The 23,259-nt window shown below is 36.9% G+C and overlaps 1 protein-coding gene across 2 annotated transcripts in view; it reads right to left on the reverse strand.

The window, feature by feature from the left end:
- oxr1a (oxidation resistance 1a) overlaps positions 1-23,259 on the reverse strand; it is a 133,010-nt gene that overhangs the window by 100,322 nt on the left and 9,429 nt on the right. For both annotated transcript variants that reach the window (XM_055227528.1, XM_033981697.2), the window contains exon 2: positions 21,179-21,254. In XM_055227528.1, coding sequence (XP_055083503.1) covers positions 21,179-21,195 — 17 coding nt within the window. In that variant the 5' untranslated portion in view covers positions 21,196-21,254. The remainder of the gene's footprint in view (positions 1-21,178; positions 21,255-23,259) is intronic.

A 23,259-nucleotide genomic window follows, 5' to 3' on the forward strand; every position in this document is an offset into this window, starting at 1 on the left:
TGAGCACAAAATCCCAGAAGCTAGGAATGGTGCTTTGCAACAAGATTTATCTCTATGATGGAAATGCACATCAAAATAAGCACACAGCTGGGATCAAATAGTGTAGACCACCAATCTTCCTCCTCAATCCTTTTATGCAACACCATCACACAGGAAAGCTTCAATTTGTGCAAAAATATTGTTGGTTTATATATATTTTAATGTAAAAGAATAAATATGTCTTTGAGTTCTGTTTTTAGAATCTCCAAAGCAACATTTTTATATTTAAGACTTTTCAAAAGATAATATATATATATATATATATATATATATATATATATATATATATATATATATATATATATATATATATATATATATATATATATATATATATATATATATATATATATATATATATATATATATATATATATATATATATAAATAAAATGCAAAAGAGAAGCCTTACAAACCACAGCAGAAGCAATATAAAAAAAAAAAATTATACTAGAAGTTGTAGTAGTACTTTTGCTTTTACTGGTACTTTAAATGCAAGTTAGTCATGTAATAATGCAATAACTGAAGTTCTTTTCTTAGCTTTTGGCCATTTCACAGTGTTCCATTTACCTTTAATAAATACTACATCAACATATATTAACATACAAAAGTTGTCATATACCCACAGTTTGGCTTGTGGTCAGTGGTTTGGGGGCTGTTGATCTTCCATGACCTTTCCATGTGACGCTTGCATATTTGTCTCTGCTTCAGTGGTTTATTTCCAGTTTGCTCCAGGAATCCTTTGCCATATATTATATGTAAAAAATGCAGAAATGCACTGAATGTTCAAATTCATAAAATAACAACAATAACATTTTCAGCTAAAGAGTAATGTCATGCAGTGAATACAAATGAAATATGCATTATCTTTCCAAACATGAACTCTACCAACTGCTGAAGTTGAAACAATATATGCCAAGCAAGGATGTGCATCGAGTTTTCCAACACTGTAACGAAGCAGATAAACAATAAATAAACATGCAACTTTTGACAAATAAGTTGATAGGAGAGTCTCAAATGCAGTGGCAGATGTTGACCCAGATGTCCTGAAGCTGCAGAGGTAATATTTCCATTAGCCTAGCGTCCATCTGTCAGTGTTAGGGAAACTTCATACACATCTGGCACAAACAGACCAATCACACACAGTTACACCAGAGCGGCTGTTTCACATGTAAGCAGTGTTTAGTCTATGGTACCACTACTCCAGTTAATTAATAAAGTATTGATTATAAGTTACTAAGACAGCTTCAACCACACATTTATGTAATGGAAGAATATATAAAAAGTTGTTGAATTGTAAGCACACTGGAGACCTCATTACAGCTTTATCAAATTTGTGTTATAGTATTTAAAAGTGAATTAATTTACTGTTATGAATATATTAAGTTATATCTGCAACCAACAGTCACTTGTGCAAAACAAAAACTGCATATTTTTTCCTTGATATTCAAAAAACTGTTTATGACTTGACTGATTTTCACACATTATGTTATTTCCTTCAGCATTTTATTTTAGCTGACAGTATGTTTGTTGTTCTGCCTACAAGTTCATACAATACTCTGGGTGAGAAATTTCTCCGAAATACTACTACAAGGCACTAAAATCAAAATACTTACGGAGAAATAGATTCAAGATGTATCTTTGGAAAGTTTGGGGATAACATTTGCAAACTACAAAATAAAATAATATGTTCAGACCATTTACAGCTAAAAACTATGTATAAACAAGAGTAAAAGAGGGTCTCATATTAAGTTTTGGGAGTAGCGCTTTACCTCTTTACGAGAGTGAGAGTGCAAAGAAAAATGCTTATTGGCTCCCTGGTCCCTTGAGTAAGCAGAATTTACATAGTTTAAACTCTAATGGTATGCTTTATTAAACAGCGTGAAACTCAAACACTGAGCCAAAAACAGGTCTCAATTAAGAAAAGGGATAGAGATGGCAACGCATAAGGAATAAAACAGGGCCTAAACTAAATCAAACACTATACATTATGCTACCCTGGAGTAAAGTATCACTGGACTACAGGGTGGTTGATTTGTGGATCTGTGTGGGCCACATTGAGTGAAGCCAGTGACAGGGAGAACCAGAGACGGGCCTTTTAATCAGACAGGACACAGCCCATAGGGAGGGGGCGGAGGGAATGAGGGCGGGGGTAGTAGTGTTACATAAATAGATTTGTGCATCAGAAATCCTTGCCAAACACATTAATCTGTTTAGAATTATATTTAGAAATGGATTACATCAGCCAGTGCAAAAGAGGTGAATACTTTACTATGTGTTTATGTAAGTAACAGCTGGATTAACAACTAAGTAGTGGTTCAAGGAAATCTATTCACATTAGAGTCAGATAAAATTATGTGTGAAAGAATGATGCTGAACTGCACATTTTCAACTTTGAAGATGAAAGGATGATTTAAATGCTCAGGATGGGGCAGAGATTGTACTGACAGTTGATGGGTCTAACTCGTTCTGCCATAGTAAATCCAAGGTTTATGAAAACACCCACTACTGTAATGAGTATATTATGTATCCACTTTAATAATATAGACATCTCATTGGTGTCTTCTTAACTTGTAAGAAAAATAGACTAACATATTATAGTGCTTTACGTGCGTTTGACATGAGAGAAATGTGAAGGTATTGTTTTATTCACAAAGAGAGAAGGTGCATGTGCCCTGCGGCTACACCACACTTTTGTTTTGACATGACAGGGCACAGAGCACACAGCCCCTAGCACATACCCGCCAGCACAGACATGACAATCTCAAGGGTGAAGAAAACCTCTGACTTATTTGTGAAAGCAACTGGAGTGTGTTAGGTTCAATAGTGTTCGATGTGGAGTAGGGCAGACCTGGTCCAAATGTAATGCATGTTTTCTATAGCTTTAATTAAAATTGCTTATATTTCACCATCTTTAACGTTCTAGACAAGTCAGTAGACAAGTTTATTATTTTCTGCAAACCAATCGCCGTAGACATGAGGACAGTAAATAGCTTGTAGAGAAATCTCACCAGCTACAGCTTGGTCAGAGAGTGAATGTGCATCAAAGAGACCATCACCGCTCTGAACAACAAATTAAATATAATATGCAAATTGTTGTTATACACATGAACAATTTAAGGGTCTTAAACAAAAAAAATACCTGTAGAGTTTTTAATCTTACCACTCCTACTAAAAACAACCATAGCAACTTTTCAGCTTTTCCGTGCTTAACAAATATTTCTTCCTCCAAACACTACTCTGTGTGGTTTGTCTTCTCTCTCACTTGCCCCTCTGCAGACCTGACCTGTAGGTGTGATGTTTTATACAGTGCAGACACATGTATTCACACTGCAGCTATCGGGGTGTCTCCTCACAGGTACAGCAGCACATGAATCTTCATTAGGAACACAAATCACTGAATAATTTACGCCCAATCAATTTGAGACACATGCTAATTTAACATTCAGGTTTCCTCCTGCGCCTTGGAACACTTAACAGGGCAGGAAGACAGGCAAAATGCATTTCTAGAAAGGTCAGCATTACGGATGTCACTCATTTTAGTGTTAATGGTAACGATGAGAAAAGGCATGACTATTTTACAGTTTATTCACACTAGGACCAAACACCAGTGAAGACCTTTACTATCACTTTTATTCAGATTAACAGATGAGCATTCCTCTATGTGCTTTCTAAATGATAAAGTGAAGTTAATGTGATGTAAGACAGTTACATTTAAATAATTTATTTCTGCTTCTGCTTATGCAGCTAAAACTTGGAACAGTCTTCCTGAAGATGTGAGACAGGCCTCTACTTTGACAATGTTTAAATCCAGACTCAAAACAGTTCTGTTTAGCTGTGCATATGACTGACAGGTTTTTATTCTGCACTCTTCTCTTTTAATGTTGATTTTATGATGATTATTTGTGATTATTTATGTTTGATTTGTGTGATTTTAATGTCTTTCTTATTCTGTAAAGCACTTTGAATTACCTTGTGTACGAATTGTGCTATACAAATAAACTTGCCTTGCCTTGCCTTGCCTTCTAAAATTGTCATCATTATTATTGTGATCTGATCAAGCAGTTAACATCAAAATAGTGCATCTCAAAGTCTGTGGGCTCATTCCTACATACACAGTACACACACTTCAGCCTTTAGCGTCCCATCTTTTCTCTATCATTTAAGCAAATGAAATTGATTTCAATAAAACCCCAGCTTCAATTAACAGTAACTGTAGCTGACAACATCTATAAGAAAATATATTTGGCCCCTGAGCCCAAACTTGTGAATTATGTATGCAACGGAGTATTCTGCTCCATCAAATGACCTTTCATTATAATTGTGGTAAACTGTCCTTGGGCTTCAGGCCTCCGAGCGGATATTATGCAACTGGGATGACTACAGCCAGCTATATGTTACTTTCAAATGTCAAACGTGTCAAGGATAACGCACGCAGATGAGTGGGGGGCTGCCATTGTTACAGCTTTTATGATTGTTGTGTACTGAAGGTGGATATATGAATCATGCATTTACTGTGACAACTGTTTAAAGTACTTTGCAACATTTAGAAATATTCTATAATAGTCAAAAATGAGAAAATATTGTTGTATTGTGCTTTATTCGCAAACTGCTGTTCCTTCAATTTCTAATTAAAACCAATATTTAAACAGACTGTAAAGAAGAAACAATAGTCTGAACACAAAATTATTTCAGTTATAGTATGCAAACTGTTATAGGAAGTGCATCAGCCATTATAATGAAAAGCTGTTGATTACAATTACTCACAGAGCACAACGTCCCTTAACTGTCTGGGTCTCGCTCATCTTGCACCTTTTAATTACCTAATATAACTTCTAACCTTATACATCCTATACCCCTGACAACACCGTGCGTATCATTTTACACAGTATTGCATGAACTTTGACTCCCCAACCACAGTCTGCTCTATGAATAATAATAATAATGCTCATATCCATCACCTGCCAAAACATATGTATATGCAATCTTAGAAAGAGCAGCATTTGTGAACATCCTTTAATACTGCAACTGTATGATCCAGAGCAAAGGTATGATCCATAGCAAAATAATAATTTAATTCTAACAACTGCCAAAAAAGAGTGAAGACTTTTCACCACTCATCCAATCGGCTTCTTAAGTTCTGGTCAGATTCTGGACACTGCCTTATATCTATCTGATGGGAGGAGGTAAATATACTGAAACTAATTCACCTATTTTTATACAGTTTCTGTTTGTTAGCTAGGACTATTGAACTTCACTAAGTGCAAACTTTGACAAAACCTTAAGCCACGAACAAAAGAATGTGGTCTACTCCATTCAGTGTAGTGAAGACTGCAGTGAGCTTTATATTGGAAAAACAAAACAGTCACTCAATCAGAAAATGTACCAACACTGTCGCGAGAGCACCTCAGGACCCCAATCTGCCGCACATCTGCATTTCAAAGCCACTAACCAGTCCTTTGCCTAATAGGTGGCTATTATGCTAATAAGGCATTGTCCACCAGTAATGGGGCCAGAATTGAAGAAGCAGCTTGGATTCACTTCACTGGAAAACTTTTGTCCAGTTGACAGAATATACATTTTCTTATGTATTACCCTTTATTAAAAGTCACACTTGAAAACATATTTTTTTATATAGGATGTAATGATAATTTCCATTGACAAAAAGTAAATGTAAGGATATTTTATGTCAGTGTCATTACATGTTCCAACACAAGTGCAGACAATTTCCGAAGGAGTTGACCTCAAATTTACAAGAATGTAAGGCAGGTGAGTGATGAAATAATGATGTTATAGTACCTGAAGAAAGGACATTTCAAGAACAGCCATGTTTCAAAGCACATCGACCCAATTCATACTGTTGTTAGATTATCAAGTGATGCAACATTAAAATCGAAAATAAGTGCAGATCAGAACACACTGAACGCTGAAATTCCCCAGGCATGTCCCATCAGCAGTTTGATGTTATGGATACTTTGATAAGGAGCTGATGAAAGTCTCTAATACCTCTGAGTGCTGCCTTTGATAGTATGTGCTGCTGACAGGCTGACAGGTGCGGGTCTAACCCTGCCTCTGCTACACCACTGCGGCAACCTGGCTAAGAACTTCACCTGACCCTGGAAGCACTGCTGACCAGACAACAGATACGTTAGTTCACTGAAACAACATTTTGGAAATACTACTACATTTATAAGGCACAACTTGCTCAAGAAATGTTTACACACAACTTCAGAAAATATCTCCTATTACTAATTAATAGGAACAAAGCAGAGCACTTCTGCAACTGCGCACAACAATGTTTTAACAAAATCGCCTGAACTATAAAAAAATCATAATCCAAAAGTATGACATGCAGTATTTTAGTTGTACAGTGGATTACTGGCTTATTAACAAAGGAACTCCTCTTTGTGTCAATCTCTGAATTGCACTCTCGGGCTGTTTTTGACACCTCAATTTTCTTTTGCTGCAAACTAATTAGACCCATTTTATAAACACAGCAATACAAGATACGCCACATTATTTTCCCCATGTTTTGTCAGTGCCTGCTACAAGAGTCAAAGACAAAGACCGAAAATAATTGTCTGTAAAGTAGAAAGAGTTGTGTTATGAATTTGTCCTCTAGGTATGGCCCCTATTTTGAAGTTATGTCAGACCTAAACTTGACTGGTCTTCTCACAATGTTTTCTGATCTGTGAGATAGGTGTGTGAGGAGCAACCATAGGGCATACTATTGTCCAAGCATTTTATACAGAGGCATGTGTGATCATTATGTAACAGTAACCTTGCAAGAATAAGAAAAAGGCTAATTCCCCTATATTGAACATTATGAAAACAATAAGTTATATGATTGACTTACCAAATAAAGACCTGTAGCTAGCAGTTTCATTGCCGTAGTGAACTGGTGAATACTATTATGAGTACTGTTTTTATGAATACTGTTTTGGAAGCATAACACACAGCATGCTCTGTCTACACCAATTTGTAACCAATGTTCTTATTTTTGTGTTTTATATGATTGAGAAATGTGCTATGAAACACAAGTACACTGACTGAGTCACTGACACTAAACACTAAAGTTATAGCCTTATAAAGAGCTAAATTCCTGGTTTAAGTGTTGCTGCCTGCCCTGTCGTTTTAGTCCATGAATTAAATCTCTCACTATTACTCTCCCATATCTGTGCAGTGAGAGAACTAGGGTCTACAGTAGAAGCAGGGAAGAGGGCCGACTCTGAGAGGAGAAAGAGCTGAGGGAAACACGACCAAGACATCAAATATGGATGTCTCAATTTCACAAACCAAGCAGAGTGAAAATGAATATATGAATCTATAGTAAGGGGTTGTCTCTGCAATGGCTATATCACAGAGACAGGAGAGGACTGGAGCTTTTTTGTTGTATTTTATTATATGGTACAGTGTATAAATCTGAACAAAAATGAAAAAGAAAAGTGTATTGATGTAAATAAAAAAAAACAACAACAACAAAAAACGTCCTGAATAAATCTTTTATTTCAGAAGTAAATGGTATTCTAAAAAATGACTGGAAAATGTCATTATCACACAAGGCAAGGTCAATGAACAAACTAGCATTAAAACACAAATTACTTTCACTAAGAAGCATGTGTATTGCTTTGGTAACCCTGAAAAAACAGTTTGCCCTGAAAGAGAAAATGAATTTTTTTCTTTCTTTCTTTTAAATCAGCACCTGGGTTCATTATTGATTTTACTGTGGATAAAATGCCCCATTAGAGGCTGTGGAAGAAACTTTATTCAGGACATTACTTCGAACCCTTTACAAATTGCATACTAAACAATTAGGCACCCTAACTAAAATGTTCAATGCAAAGTTGGTATGATACAATAATATACATGTACGCTTAATACTACGTTAACTGTGTCAGCATATTGCCAAGTGCTAAAATCTTTGTTGTTGTTGTTGACTGTGAAAGGTGTGTGGGGGTGCTAAAGCTGGTGATGCGGGGCCCTCTCACCTTGCCAGTTTAATTTAGCAGCGAGCAGCCATCTCACCACTTAATCAGCACAAGCAGACTGTAAACACATCACAGACTGCACCAGGCTGCACTAAGCCCACCCTTTATGGAGCAAACTACTCGAGTTACACATGCAGTTCTTAGAAACAAGCATTAAGCAAGCATTAGCAGTAACATACATTTAACTGAGTCATGTGACAGTTAATTCTAATGATAAAACTAAGGAGGTTGAAAAGCAGGAGGTGAAGCATATGTGGACCAATCTGATTAAAGCTGAGGGCTGATACTTGAAGACATCAACTCAAATCACTGTTATAGACAATTTAGATCAACCCTCATAGGCGCATACTTTGTACAAGACAAAACCTCCATCTTTTTTGCATACAGGCAAGCACACAAAACTTTAAAATAAGTATATTGTACGAATCATGCCTGAGCTGAAAAGTGCCATTACAAAAACAGGATTTGTGAAAGAATCTGGAAAAACATCAGATTAATGGTGAAAAGAAAGCTTAAGAGGACTATATGCACCTCACATAACGCAGAGCACAGAGCGGTAGATTCTCATAATAGTTCATGAATGTCAAATTTTCTGCTCTGATACAGTTCTGCCCAATAGAGCTCACAAGCAGCTATAATCCTACAGCCATACAGATATAAAACAGCTACAGTATTATCAGCCCCTGTTTAGGTATTAAAGATGTTTCAAGTACATTTCCTCTCTGCACTAAGGTGTATTTCAGGACCTTTACAACATCAGAGCTAATGTCAGCATCTTGTAACTACATCTCACCACTACATGCTACAACACTTAGAATAACACTTAATTTAAACAAATGGCCAAAATACAGGTTTGACAGTGAAAAGTGCCATTGCGCATTACATCACATTCATGTAATATAACAAAGGCATAAACAAGATTGATACAAAGATTAAACAACCACTATATTTCCCAGTTTTTGTTTCTGAATGTTTGTATATGTGAGGCAAATTTGTTTCCAAGATACAAAGCAGCGCTGCTCTGGCATCACTACCCATTTAACTGTTTATCTGCTCTTGTTGGCTCGAACATAAATTCTCATTAGTGCCATTGTGCTAGTCCACCATCTCACCTCCTGTACATTTACTATTGTTATTTAGTAATTGTTCTCTACCTGCCTTGCTTTAGTCTCCACTCTTTAACTACTGTAGCTCTTGCGTATGTAACTATCATTCAGAGCACATCCACATTATCTAAGCCCCTCTATACTTTATGATGAGTCACGGCCCAACCTTAGGCTCTACAGCGGAGGGAGAGGGGAGATGTGATTTGAATTCATCAGCAGTTAGGGGAGGCCAGTTTATTTTGTCACTAGCTATTTAGGCATGCTTCGCTAAAATGAAAAAAAAAAAAAGTCTGATTAATGTATGACAGAGCTAACTGCAAGAGGTAAAGTCAAAACAGGCTTATTAAAAAGAAAGAAAGAAAGAATACCCAACTGATTATTATGCTTTTCAGGTGTTGCTGGTTTGTCCAAACTTTTCTGAGACGTTAGTGCAATCAAATTTATATTATAATTATTTTAATCAATAGATATCTACGCATTTTAAAAGGTCCTATACACACTTGTGAGCTTTCAGCCATGTTACAACGCTGCTACTTCATCAAAAACACACCTGGAGTTGTGTTTTGTTTCATTCACACATGTTTAACACAGATACCCTGCATATTTCTTCTCTCAAATAGAAAACACTCTGTTCCACTTTGTGATGTTATGCAGTAATACAGAAAGTGCTCCACTGTGTTTTGCACTTTGTCATGCACTTTCACTAGAATCATTTGGACAATTTTATCCCTGCAATTTCCAATCTCTACTAAACAAAAGATAAAAAGTAGCTGTTAACTTGAAAACTATTGCTTCATGACATGGCGAGGTGGAACTGATCATTTTGAGCTAGTAATAAAGGATTATTCAAACATGAATGAAACAAAACACAACTCCCGATACATTTTTGATGAGGTAAGAGCATTATAACATGACTTAAAGCTCACGTTTCACGTTGTATGGAAAGGCATTATGCAGAGAAGAACTAATGGTTGCTTTCTATATAAGATTATGTTTTGTTTTTGTTTTTTTTACATATTTTGGGATGGTGAGTCACAGATGCTTTCAGAACGATTTTAAATACTTTATTCATTGTGCATGTGCATGAACAGCACTTTTCCCCAAACCAACTGTAGATTTAAATCAAACGCCCCAGTGCGGAATGGATTTAGTGAAGCACAATGTTGGATGTGTAGCCTCCCAGGCCACTTTGACTTTGCTACACCACTTTCCTAACTAGAAGAGGAGAGAAAGTGCACTCTGTGTGGGAGAGTGAGGAGTGCTAACGTCAACGAAGCCTCTCTTTGAACCCAGGGTAAAATGAGGCTGCCATCTTCCACTTTTGGATTTAATAAATATAATATCAGATCAAATTTTGCGCAGCAGCTGAAATAAATGTGTACGATCCAAAATGTGCCAATACATCTTCTAGTTAGGAAGAACCAAGGGCCTGGGTGATATCACATGGGTTATCGCATTAATCTCTAATATGTATTCAAATCAGTTTTCAATTCAGTTTTATGTTATCTTATTAAAATAAAATAAAACGGTTTTAAATAAAAATATTAATTTCCTGAATACAAATTATAAAACTTCCTCCAAACTTTGAATTCTGAACCTGTGCAAAATGTTTTAAATTGGCACTTGAGTGTAAACATCAATAGTGGAAACATCTATGCCACATTATCAGGTATTTTAGTATTAGCAGCTCCTGGGCCAATTATCTTAAGTGCTTTAATGTTTGCTCTACATTTTAAGAGGTAAAAAAAGGAATGTGTTCTTTTTTATTATTCAGACTGTTTAGAGCCATGAGTAATGAAAGTTAACTTTTACTGTCCCACCTGCTCCTCTTATAAATCAGAGCTGGGGTTCTCTGGGGGATATCTCTTATTGAACCAATCCTGGTGCCTTTAAGTTTAATAGCGCTTGGAGACTACTATATCTGATTCTCCAACTATACAAGCAGCTGTAAAGTCAAGGTCCAATGAAGTCACATGACCAACAAGTAGCACCATTTAGTTTGGAGCAAGACGAAGAATAAGAAGGGCAATTTAAAACTAATTTGGAAAGATTTGTCAAATATGAAACATGCAGATCCAACTAAATTTCCAAACTCATCTGCAAATGAATTCTGTGTCATGACTAATGGAAAAATATAAAATAAATGTGTTTTGGTCTATTTAGTGGCTAATCTTCTGAGCCAATGAAACTTGCAAACAACATTTTATCTCAATTATATAAGAAAAACATGCAGCTAGAGCAATTAACTCTATCCCATTTGATAGGATTGATGATCATTTCATATTGCTGGCCTCATAACATAACTGCCTAAGTCATTTTTTGGAAATGTTTTATCTCATTCTCCTCTCCAGACCCTGTGACATCTGCAGGTGTAAGTCACAGTCTTGTCCTTGAACTATCAGAAAAATTTTTATAGCCAAAAAAACAAAAAAAAAATAAACGTGCCTTTTTCTATTTTTCAAACCTTGAAAAATGTCTTGGCAACTGTGCTAGGAGACTAACAATATGAAAGGATTATAATAAAAAATAACTATTAAAAAAGAAAACAAAAGCTATTTACACAGGCCTGTTCCCATGGTCCTTCACCATAGGGACATGTTTGTGTTCATTTAAATAAACTATTGTGACTCTAGCGTCCTTATCAAGCACTGACAGTTTACAGATATTGCCGATGGGACAGATGTATTATTATGATCTTGCAGGGGTTTTAATCATTGATGCCTCTTTTAATAAGTCACAATTTCTGAACATTTCCGGATGAGACAGCATAAACGCTTCCCTCAGCTCTAAGCGTATTCATCAAAATAAGCAAAATCCTCGTGACAATAAACCCCAGCGCTGCACTTTTCCACAATCACAAAAACGTCACAGCAGTCAGCAAATTGAGTTGACGCTGCAACGACGGAAGATAGCAAAAACATATCTGCCACCACGCTGACTTCAGTTTTTGAAGCTGTTTATTAATACGCTTCTCTACAATCTGTCCTTACATAAGACACAAAAACAAAAAGTGATTAAAACATGCACAATGAACGGGCCTATTCTCTGTGTGGTATTTCCCCTGCAGTGAATTACTGTGCTTACAACAAACACATTGTGGTTTATAGTGAGACTGGTGGCCAAATCTGTTTGCATGACATAATTGATACCCTCTGGGTCAGGAGAGAACAACAAGGACAAAACAAAGATGTGTTGTTGGTTTTATTAATAGTGCATTATGTAAAAGCAAGACAAAATTCCTAGTAGGGGATTTAAAGGACTCATGACATGATGTTGGTGATACTGCAGAATACAGTGCTGCATATTAGCTGATTTAACAACCTCATTGTACATTTATACAAGTTTCTGCAATGTAAATCGTTATTGGACTTTGACTGAAAAAATATATGGTAAATGGTCACATTTTTAAAAAGCACTTTTACACCTTCAAGGCACATCACGGAACCACTCACCCATTCACACACACATTCATTCACCAGAGAACACAATCACTGAGGGCGAGGGGAGTTAAGTGTCTTACTCAAGGACACAACAACAGTATTCATCTGTGGAAGCTGGAATCGCACCGCCAACCTGTGGGTCAGTGGATCTGACTGTCAACCAATGATGTTTATGTTGAGAGGGGGATTCAAACCGCCAACCTTCAGATCAGTGCACAGACACCAACTGAACCACTGTCGTATATATTTTGGTTTCAGATAATATTTTTTAAAAAGGATCTGAAACCAAAATGTTTTCAGATGAACGACTTACACCCAAAGAAGGAAAAACTTGTATGGCCACTAGCTATACCACTTCATGCATTATGAGTGCTGCCCTGGAAAGCTTTCACTGACAAACTAGTTTTCAAAATAGTCATGTTTTATGACAGTTGTTTTACAAGAACTGGTATAAATATCTGATCTCAAAACTTTATTTTAATGCCCAGGTACTTGTGTCTCCAGAGATGCTGTAGGCTTTAGTTAAATATAGTTGTTAAAGTAGAAGGCAAAACTAAAACTTGTCCCCGGTGCAATGTAAATTACCTGATGAGGGCTCCCAAAGCAAATGTTCTAAAAGCTGTAGTGTTGCAATGGTCATGTTTGTGATTTTTCCTCTTTGTTGAGCTGCGTTTACCCTCTGGATAACATTGAAAAGTGCTGTGGCACCGGTGTTTCCAGCACCAGTAATGAAATAAAGCGTTCATTTGCCTCTTCTTGTGTGTTCACCCCGGGTCAGTGCTCTCCCGTGGGCGCCAGCTGCTACCATAACACAAGATTCACCCAGAAAAAGAGAGGGATGAGAAGAGAGAAAGAATGGAGCAAAGGTGAAGGTGGCTTCCAAGTACTGATTATTCAATGTGGGCTGTGATCCAAGGTGTGCCACCATTGCAAGCCGGTGATACAAAATGAAATGATTAGTCTTACAGAGTTGGGCGATCTAAGTGGTTATTTTTACACTATTCTTCACTGTTTATCTAATCCATGGTGCAATTTTACGTACACAAACACCGGTATGAAAGATTGTGAACTGGTTAAAGAATTAAACCGATTCTTGACATTGTAGAATCTGACTGGAACTAACTGGAGGTTATCCCAGCAACTCTGGACACATGCATTCATCTTTTTAGTCATATTTAGTTAACAATTCGCCTGAAGCATGATATAAAACATGACTATGCAGACACACAAATCTAGCAGCAGGCCAGTAGACCAAATTTGGAGATAAGAGCCAGCCTATGTACCTTTTCTGTGAATAAATTGTGTGAAATTTTGTGTATATTATGTTTATTATGTCATCATATATACAGGCCCCATCAAGTGTGTATAGCTGTTGCTGTTCCCACTCCTCATATCTCTCATCTAGCTACAAGTGATGAAAAACATTAATCTAATGAAGAAAGCCACACACAAACTGGCGGCACATGGATAATCGCAGCTAAGTGGAAAAGGGATCAAAAATACAGTGAGTCAGAACTGATGATTTGAAAGCTGAACGATGAGGGAATACAAGAATAATAATAATAATAATAATAATAATAATAATAATAATAATAATAATAATAATAATAATAATAATAATAATAATAAAAAAACTCCTTCAAGCTTATAATTGAAGAAGAACTGTCCAATTTTGAGGAGTGGTGCGACTATAGGCTTTCTACCCCCAGCAGTGGTGAAAGCTGCTCTTTGAAGTTGGAAACGGAGCAGGAAACGTAATCTGGTAAAATATAGTTCTAAATAAGGCACCATAAAAATTTCATTAGCTGCTGCTGATGGCCCGGAGGCTCACTTTCACCAATTTCACCAGGTGACATTCAGCCTCTGTGCATTGATCTGATATGTGAGGCAATCCAATGGGACTGGCACAGGGATACTGGAGATGCGTGTTGTAATGTTACTGTAATAGTGCAATAGGAACCAAAATCAGACTGATATGAGCAAGTAATCAAAGACAAAGACTATATATAAGCCTCAGGGCACACATGTCTATCACATTCTACAGCCAAATTATTATTATTTTCCCATTGCACGGTCTACACTAAAAGGTGGTTGAGGATTTCATATTATTTAGACATAATGATAACTGTAATAATTTTAGATGCTAAAATACAACATTGCATTTAATCCCTAAATGTTTTTTTTTTTTTTTATCTGGCTGTTTATGTCACATCACTTTACGTTTAGATTTGGATAGTTTGACTTCATCAAACTGATCAAATACTTAATGTATTAGACACTGCAAATGAACCAAAATTAAGGATTTCACTGTTTGGTCATGATGTCAGTGATTGTGAATAATTGTGGTGGAACCATGATGTTTCTTCTGAGAGGAATCGTTTTGAAATTTGATACTGAGACATCCCTAGTGATCGTAGCCATTGACATCAATTGATGACTAAAGGCCAAGGTCAACAGATCTCTATCCTGTCAATCAGAAGAAGGTCACATGACAATCTGTTCATATCATAACAGCAGAGCAAGACCTGGGCAAAAACAACAGAGCATTTTGTAGATTTATAGACTTTGCAGGAGGAGGACAGCACAGGTTTGGTGAGACAGTCCATCAGAATGACTGACAGCTGCTGGGCCCCAGAACCATGGGGGTGGTAGGTGTAATAACAAACCTTCAAACTACAGCAAAAAGTGTCACCTCTGCTGTACTAGTTGAAGGTGTCATCACTATGTGAGCACATGCAAGTATTAAATTTTACATAAGGTCATGACTGAAGATGTATCCTTATAGTCTGAAGACACTTGAAGTAAGGTTTTCAAAAATAAAACAAATATTCTATATGAATATTGACAATATAAGGAATTTCTCTGGATAATTTGTTAAAGGCTTTGCATTATGCCACAACTAGTGGAAAACTCAATTGATAAAATTGAGTGGTAAATTCTACAAATACTGGCCAGTGTGATACTAATTCTAATTCTCAACAAGAGCTATTGATCTCAACATTTGTTTCTTTTTCACCAGTACATCACAAATTAGCAAAAGCAAACAAAAAACCTGTATGCTTCTTTAAAGGTGAGTATTTTTTGCAATGGTGTCATGTGTGACCAATGCGTACTACTGCATGTTGGTTAACCACAGAAAGGTAAGGTTACATACTACATACATCTACTTAAAATATACATGAATTTCAAGTAAACATCAAATGTCTGAAACTCAAAAAACTAATTAATAAAGCATACACATTGAGGCAGCTATATAGGATTTATTATTAACCATAAGGATTACATATTTCAGATCAATATGAAAGCAAAGCATTACTGAATAGCTCTTGTTGTTCATTTAAAACCCTGCTCCTGAAAACCCTCTCATTTCAGTGAGTACATTCTTATTTCCTCAACAACAACTGACCTTAAAAGTCCATATGAATATCCCTGAAAAAGACCATGGCTGCCTCTTTCGCTGTTATTCCATCAAAGCACAACACACATCAATCTGCTAATGCTGCAAGTACACTCAAAACCAACCAAGGCTATGTGTTTCAGGGAGGACAATAAATCCACCGTTGTCATGGTGAGCCGTTTATCCCCCTGATGATGACAAGAAGAGGCTATAAAACATGAAGCATAGGGTTTGATATTGATCATCTACTGGACTTATCACAGCACAGAGCCCACCTACTTTTATATAGAAGTGCAGTTCGTTGAAGTGGATGCAATGTTTGATTATGTGGAAAAGCAGACAATTTGATCATTCACCAAATCGCTCTTTTAAATGTCTCCCAAAATCAATACAAAGGTTTACTCACTCGATTGGTCTTCTGCTCTACCGAACATGACAAAAGCAGTAATCCACTTTTTCTGTCCTTGTGTACATTGTGTCTTTGTGAGGGGATAAACAGAACTGCAAATGCTGTAAATGCATGGATAAATGTTAAAGTGACAACACCTTTTTCCCATATACTTGAGAAAAACCTATTTGGTGGTAAATGGTAAATGGTCACATTTTTATATATAGCGCTTTTCCACCTTCAAGGCACTTAAAGAGCTTTACATCAAGGAACCACTCACCCATTCACACACACATTCATACAATAGTGTATGTTGACACTGAGGGCGAGGGGTTAAGTGTCTTGCCCAAGGACACAACAACAATGTTAATCTGTGAGAGCTGGAATTGCACCGCCAACCTGTGGGTCATAGAACAAAAACTCTATCAACTGTGCTACTGTCGCCTATGCTGTTGCCAGATATGCTCTATTTACCTCTTGGGGCAATTAATGAGACCACTGTGTGCTGTCTGTATCTACTAAAACATTCTATCCTTTGAGAATCAGGAAGTGCAATGTTAGCATACTAGTTGTTGTTAGCATTATTGTGACGGCAAAACTTCGCTCTGCCCTCTGAAAGCTCTAAAACACGGTTATGGTAATGGATAATAAGGACGCCAGGAATGTGTGAGGAAAGCGAGGAATGACACTGCAAATATGCAGTAAAAGTCTAGTCCCTACTAGAACACTGACTATTAAATTGACAAGTAAACAGCAAATTCCTCTGATTTCTGTCTCATCACAACCCCTCTGAATACTCACATCAGACTGTGTAGTTTGTGTGCCATTTAAATAATCTTAAAGGTCCAGAAATGAGATTATAATCAGATTTTGGTGTGCATGTAAACAAAGCCACTAACCATATACCTTCATAAAACATCCATTCATTTGTTATTACTAAGTCATCTTCACTTTCTGTAGAGTTGAGCAGTCCTTTGGCTTTAACACTGCTTTTGTTACTTCCTCTGGTCTGGGCGTGCCACACAGAGCTGCTGCTGATCAGAATGCTGCTGCTGTCCGTACTGTTAAAGTGAGCTGCAGAGGTGGAGACTCATACCGACATATGGGCCAGCCAGACTGATTATATCCACATTGTTTCAACAGGCTTATGCAAGGGCAAGTGTGCCTAAGGTGTCCCATGCACTGGGAAATTAGTGCATGAAGTATTGTCAATGGCCACAATGGATGCACCTTTTTAACTTTAAATCTTTTTTTACATTCAAGAGAGCAAAGTAGACAAGTTTTCAAATATTCTCCTTTCAGATGACTGTTTTTAAATTCCATACCATCATAGTTACTGTAATGTAAATGGTTGGCTTAGTATTGGTAAGTGCTAGTATGTGGTAAGTGGCAATTATAGTTCACCCCTACAGGCAGTAATTACAATAATGATGGATGTAGTTTACATTATTAACTATATAACTATTATTATTATATGTATACACTCACCCCAACAGTGTGTCTTTTGAATGGAACAAATAATGTAACATCTCAGTCTTTTATGCAATGAGCACATAGTAAGAATTCACCACAAGGTTGACCCAAGGGTAGTCCATATAGTTTAAGTGGAGTGGCAGCCTGCTACCCGATGGGCTCAGCAGGCATGTGTAAGGGGTTAACAGATCCCAGCAGGCTCCCCACTCCCTAGACACTTCCCTCACCCACTGCATACATAAATAATCAAGTCCACAGCCCCTTGATGACTATCAACACCTCCCAGCTACACATACTCCGATATCCAATTACTGCGTTTGGAGGTCACTGAGTGGGGGGGACAATGTCAGGGCTGGTATTTAGTTGAAAGTGTAATTACTGATGTCATTAAAAGCTTAAATGCCCCGATGAGGATGTGACATATTGATCGGAGTATGGATGGAGCAGAGGGGCAACGATCTGGACACTGTGTCATCATGTAACGAGTGTAAGCCAAGGACGAACCACAGAGATCAAGACCAAAGGAAGTGAAGTGCCAATCATGTGGTCTGTTGTTCGTAAAGGTTGTCTGTGTTAGCTTTGGAAGATCTATTAGCCCGAGGATAGAGCTATGAGCCAGGCTTAGAAAAAAAACAGACCTTCTGGGTACTCACAAATCATTCACCCAAGAGTTAACTTTTAACATGCTAGAATATATTGTAAAAATACTTGCATAAGCTTTAACCACATTATAAAAGTGTTTCTTCATTAATAGCTTACTTGGAGTTGTATTTCAATTGATTCATGCATGTTTCAGTAGTGTTCGCCCAGCGCTCTGTGCATACATGCGATCATCCAAAGAAAAATCAGACTCCAGATCAAAAGTGTAGGGTTCAAACGCGTCATGTAGTCATTTTTCAACAACAAAAACATCTAAATGATGCTAAATCCACTGCTTGCCACAGTGAATTGCCACTATAAAGACTATCAGTTATCAAGTTTTGAATAGGAGGCCAATCTCTATTTTAAAGATGTTATAGACCATATTGTTGATTTCAATGAACAAAATGTGAAATAATGATTTGAATATGTTACAGTTTAATACTAAATCAAAGAATAAATTATAACATGAACTAACAACATAAGTCTTCAGACAAATTAACAAACCAAACAACATTTGCTTAATGTCTTCCTTTTTTAAGCATAAGTACAAGCTTTCCTGTGCAAAGTTCAATAATAAGCATTTACCTTAGACAGTAAGAGAAGTGGAGAAAGTAGTGTAAACTAAGACAAAGTGTAGTGCTGTAGTGTTGCTGCCTGTTCAAATCATTGCGGGTTTACAGTGCTCTAGTTACATTATAATGAGCACAAACAAGCCCAGCATGTGCAGCTTATTCACAATACAACATCAGGAGTGTCACGGATTTATTAGCCATGTCCTGTTCCTCATTTCATCCAAATCAAATGTACCTCGCTTCCTTAATACGATTGAATTCTCACGGTTTAATGCAGGATTTTTAATTATGCTCCTCCATTGTATGTACTCTCGATATCTCGAGGCGACCCAAGGGAAAAGCTAATATGAAAAACCAACAGATGAAGAAGCCACAACAGCAGCACAAAGTAATCTTCTGCAAATACGTACTGGGCGTTTTATGTTTGGTTCAGCACTTCAGTGGTGGAAAAATGCCTTGTTTTGTATTCAGCAGAAAAAAAGGAGATTGGAGTCTTTGAATGTGGAGATGGCACCTTATTACAGAGGGTTTGAGCGTATCCATGTCACAGTGCTGGTGCTGACGCAGCCCTCAGAAGACTGAGGGAGGAATGCTGAGGTTTAATCATGTTCTCAGCCACTGCCCATATGATCGCACAAGAGTCATATAATACAGAGAGGAAGAGAGAGAGAGACAGGTGGATGAATATGAACCAATGACACGCCTCACTGTACATCTGGTGTCTGAGGCTTCATCCATGTCAGATTCAAGCAGCTTTCAAGTTTCTTTATCGTCGTTTTATTCCACAATGAAATTCTTATATTTTATATATATATATAATATATATAAACGAAATGTGTCAATATGAGCAATGTTTTTCCCATGTCCACAAACTACCATAATATACTAGCTTGATATGTAGAGTTTCTTGGAGCCAGATCACAATTTAGATTTTATCATGATTCATACATAATTAGTATCTTTTTTACTGTCTTTAATCAAGTCTTTACACCATGATTGGTTAATTGCATCTGTCCCTGTCTCCGAGTCTTAGTGAGATTGACCAATAAGAGAAGTGGGAGGGGAAATAGAAGAACACTAAATCACGATATAATGCAATGACCAAAATAGCATACCATATACCAAATACCATACGAAGAATCCTGTTGCCACCAGTAAGGCCACCACATACATCCCAATGGGTTTAAACTATAGATGTGTTATTTATTTGTGTGTTTGTGTGTGCCTGCGTGAGGGGAGTCATTGAGGCACAAGGTCAAGTCTGATAATATAGGAACCTGCGGCAGATGGATAAAACATAAAAAAGCATAGAACAGTGGTTTATCTGAGGTTTATGGAAGGGGGCTCAATGTTACTATGGCAACAACTGATCACAGGACGTCTATGAGGAAAAGGTCAAGATAAAAGATTTGGTAGCTTGAATGCCCTGTCTAAAACACCATTTTCATTCCAGCAAACCATTACATTAAACTGCATTAACCTGACTTACAGTTAAGGTATATGACAACAAATATACAACAACTTAAAAATGTGATAATGTGGCGTCTGCACCTCAATATGAGTGCAGACTACAAAGCCTCCTTTTAAGTTTGCAAGACATTTTACAATTTAATTTAAAACTAACTTCTGTTGTGTATTTAAAACCAGTACTGGAGGTTTAGCTCAAGATCATTAATTTAGATTAATTGCAAATGCACCAACTTAAACAACTTCCAAAGATGTTAAGCACTAAAAAATGTATTTGCAGCATTTTTTTAATTTTTAATTTTTTTTATTTTATGTTTACATTTTTTACATGAGGGTGCCATATAGATTAATAAACTGAAGGACTTTTGCAAAGCCTGCACAAAGAATAACCAAACAAGCCAATGAGCCAATTGTAGTTCTGGTCATGATACAATCAGAACAGAAATTTAACTTCTAACTTCTGGTTTCCAAGTTCAGATCAGTTGCAAACCACTGCATTAAACAGTGGGTGAATGTGCTACAATTCAAAGATACCAAAAATGTGTTTTGAACTGAAAAAAACTATCTGATCTGGCAACCATTATCTGCTAAAAAACATTATAAACTGCAGAGACGTGCTTGTTTTGAGTGTGTGAGAGACTGGATGAGAAGTGACATTGGACTGACCTTTTGGTGCTGAACATGTTGGCAGAGTCTTCTCTCCTGCTCAGTGAGATCACAGTCTGAAGTCCACTTTTCAAACCTGTGTGAGAAGACAGAGTAGGGAAGAAGAGAGGGACAGAGAGAGGAGAGTGAGATTTTCAGCATAACAAAATGTATTAACTGTTCACAAGAAAAGAGAGAGAGAGAGAGAGACGAAGGGTGGACTGGGAGCAGCAGGAGGTGAGGAAGAGAGAACTGACAGACTCTTACGAAGACTCTGGTTTAAATATTACAGAAAGCAGTTTGTTAATTCAGTCTTTGGCTCATTCCAATAAAATAAGCAGAGACGGGAAGAGTAGCCAAAAGTAAAAGTACCATTTCTTGAAAAATAACATTACACAAGTAGAAGTCCAAAAAAACACTGACGCATGCGTAAAACAATATTTGAGGAAAATACTACTCAAGTAACTGTTGCATTTTCTATTTAATTATAAAAATTACTAAAACCTTAATATTTATTATGAAAATAGGAATTTTCAAATGTGTTAACGTGCAACGAGTTGATGCTAAAACATTATTTATTTATTAACATCTATGCTTACCAATAGATATAACATGGAGAATCAGTGTTTACCTAGAGTGAACTTAATTATGGCTGACATGGAAGCGCATAATAACTATAATTAAAATGCAATTAAAAATGGACTGTATATTTGCTTATGTCAGCAAACAAGGCACGTGAATGTTATTAAGCAACACTATGGGAATCTAACCTCAAACCTTTTTCACTGTGTTATCTAATATCAGCGAGTTAACCTTTACATAAGCAAGCAAAGGCTATCAGAGACCACGGGTAAAAGAAGATAGGCTTTAATAATTTATGCAAAGGCCTACCTATGCTTCACTTCTTACCATCTACCAGTGGCAACAAGGCAAAAACACGACTACTGGCAAATACCTTACTTGAGCGATCGACCGTACTGTTGATCTATCCAAAGGGTATATGAATAGCGATAGTAAAACTGTTTAGTGAGCTGTGAGAAGTGGAACAACTGATGTATACAGGTGAACAAAGGCCTCTGACAGCGGAAAGATGTGATAATTCATTGGGTGACACTAAAAGCGGGATGTAGTCACTTCCGTAATAGATCCGAGCATAGCAGGAGCCAACAGGTAAACAAGCAGATGCAACACAGGCTGGCCTTAAGTGGTGGTGACTAAAGAGGATTATATTCAAAACCAGTGGAAAATAGATTTGAGAGTATGCATGGAAAGAAGTGTTGTAATTATCATTAAAAAGAAAATATGAAATGATATATTTCTAAATTTAAGTTGCCAGGTTTAATTTGTGGTTCCTAATTAAGGGTCTGTTCCCACTTGTCCTGGTTTGGTTCTGGTCTGAGGCCTTCAGTCCTAAGGTAGACTTGGTATGATCCTAGTTCTAGTATAGTCTTGGTTTAGTTCCAGGTGTAGTCCCAGGTTTGTGAGCAAGTGTGAATGCTCTTAGTCTTGGAGAGACTAGGTTTCTGTTAAGTCTTGGGTTCATAATGCCATCATTTGAGCCTGAACTTCTACAATACATAATACAATAGAATACTGCTCTCTCAACCTTAATTTCTTATCTGATGAGGAAAGTGTACCAAGGACACATATTTGTTGCAGATAGCTCATTCTAACCCACTTCATCAGTGGTTACAATACAGCCTACAATAGGAGCATGGCCAGACTTGAATGGACAATACTGGATGGTAAATAAACTTGTGTTACATCCGGAGTCTCTCAGTGTTCTACCAAAAAAATAAAAAAAAACACATTAAAATTAATAGTGTGTCACCTGAGCTAACTCAGTTTCCCAGTGTTCAGCTGCCATTGCCTGCTACTCAAACAGCTTAGAGGCTACATATTTGAAGGTTAAAGTTATGTAATGTAACTTTGAAACAAGAGCAATCCTTGGCTGTGCCATGTGAGATGAAGCTTTGCTGCTTTACAAACCAAGATTACAAGTAAGTGGAGCTAGTGTTATTAAGTATTATATGCCGATAGTGGAAATAGCAATTGTTTTGGAACACTTTTCATAACAGTGAAATTAACAATATTGCGTGAGC

This window comes from Periophthalmus magnuspinnatus, chromosome 16, assembly GCF_009829125.3.
Source record: "Periophthalmus magnuspinnatus isolate fPerMag1 chromosome 16, fPerMag1.2.pri, whole genome shotgun sequence".
In the NCBI taxonomy this organism is placed as follows: domain Eukaryota; kingdom Metazoa; phylum Chordata; class Actinopteri; order Gobiiformes; family Gobiidae; genus Periophthalmus; species Periophthalmus magnuspinnatus.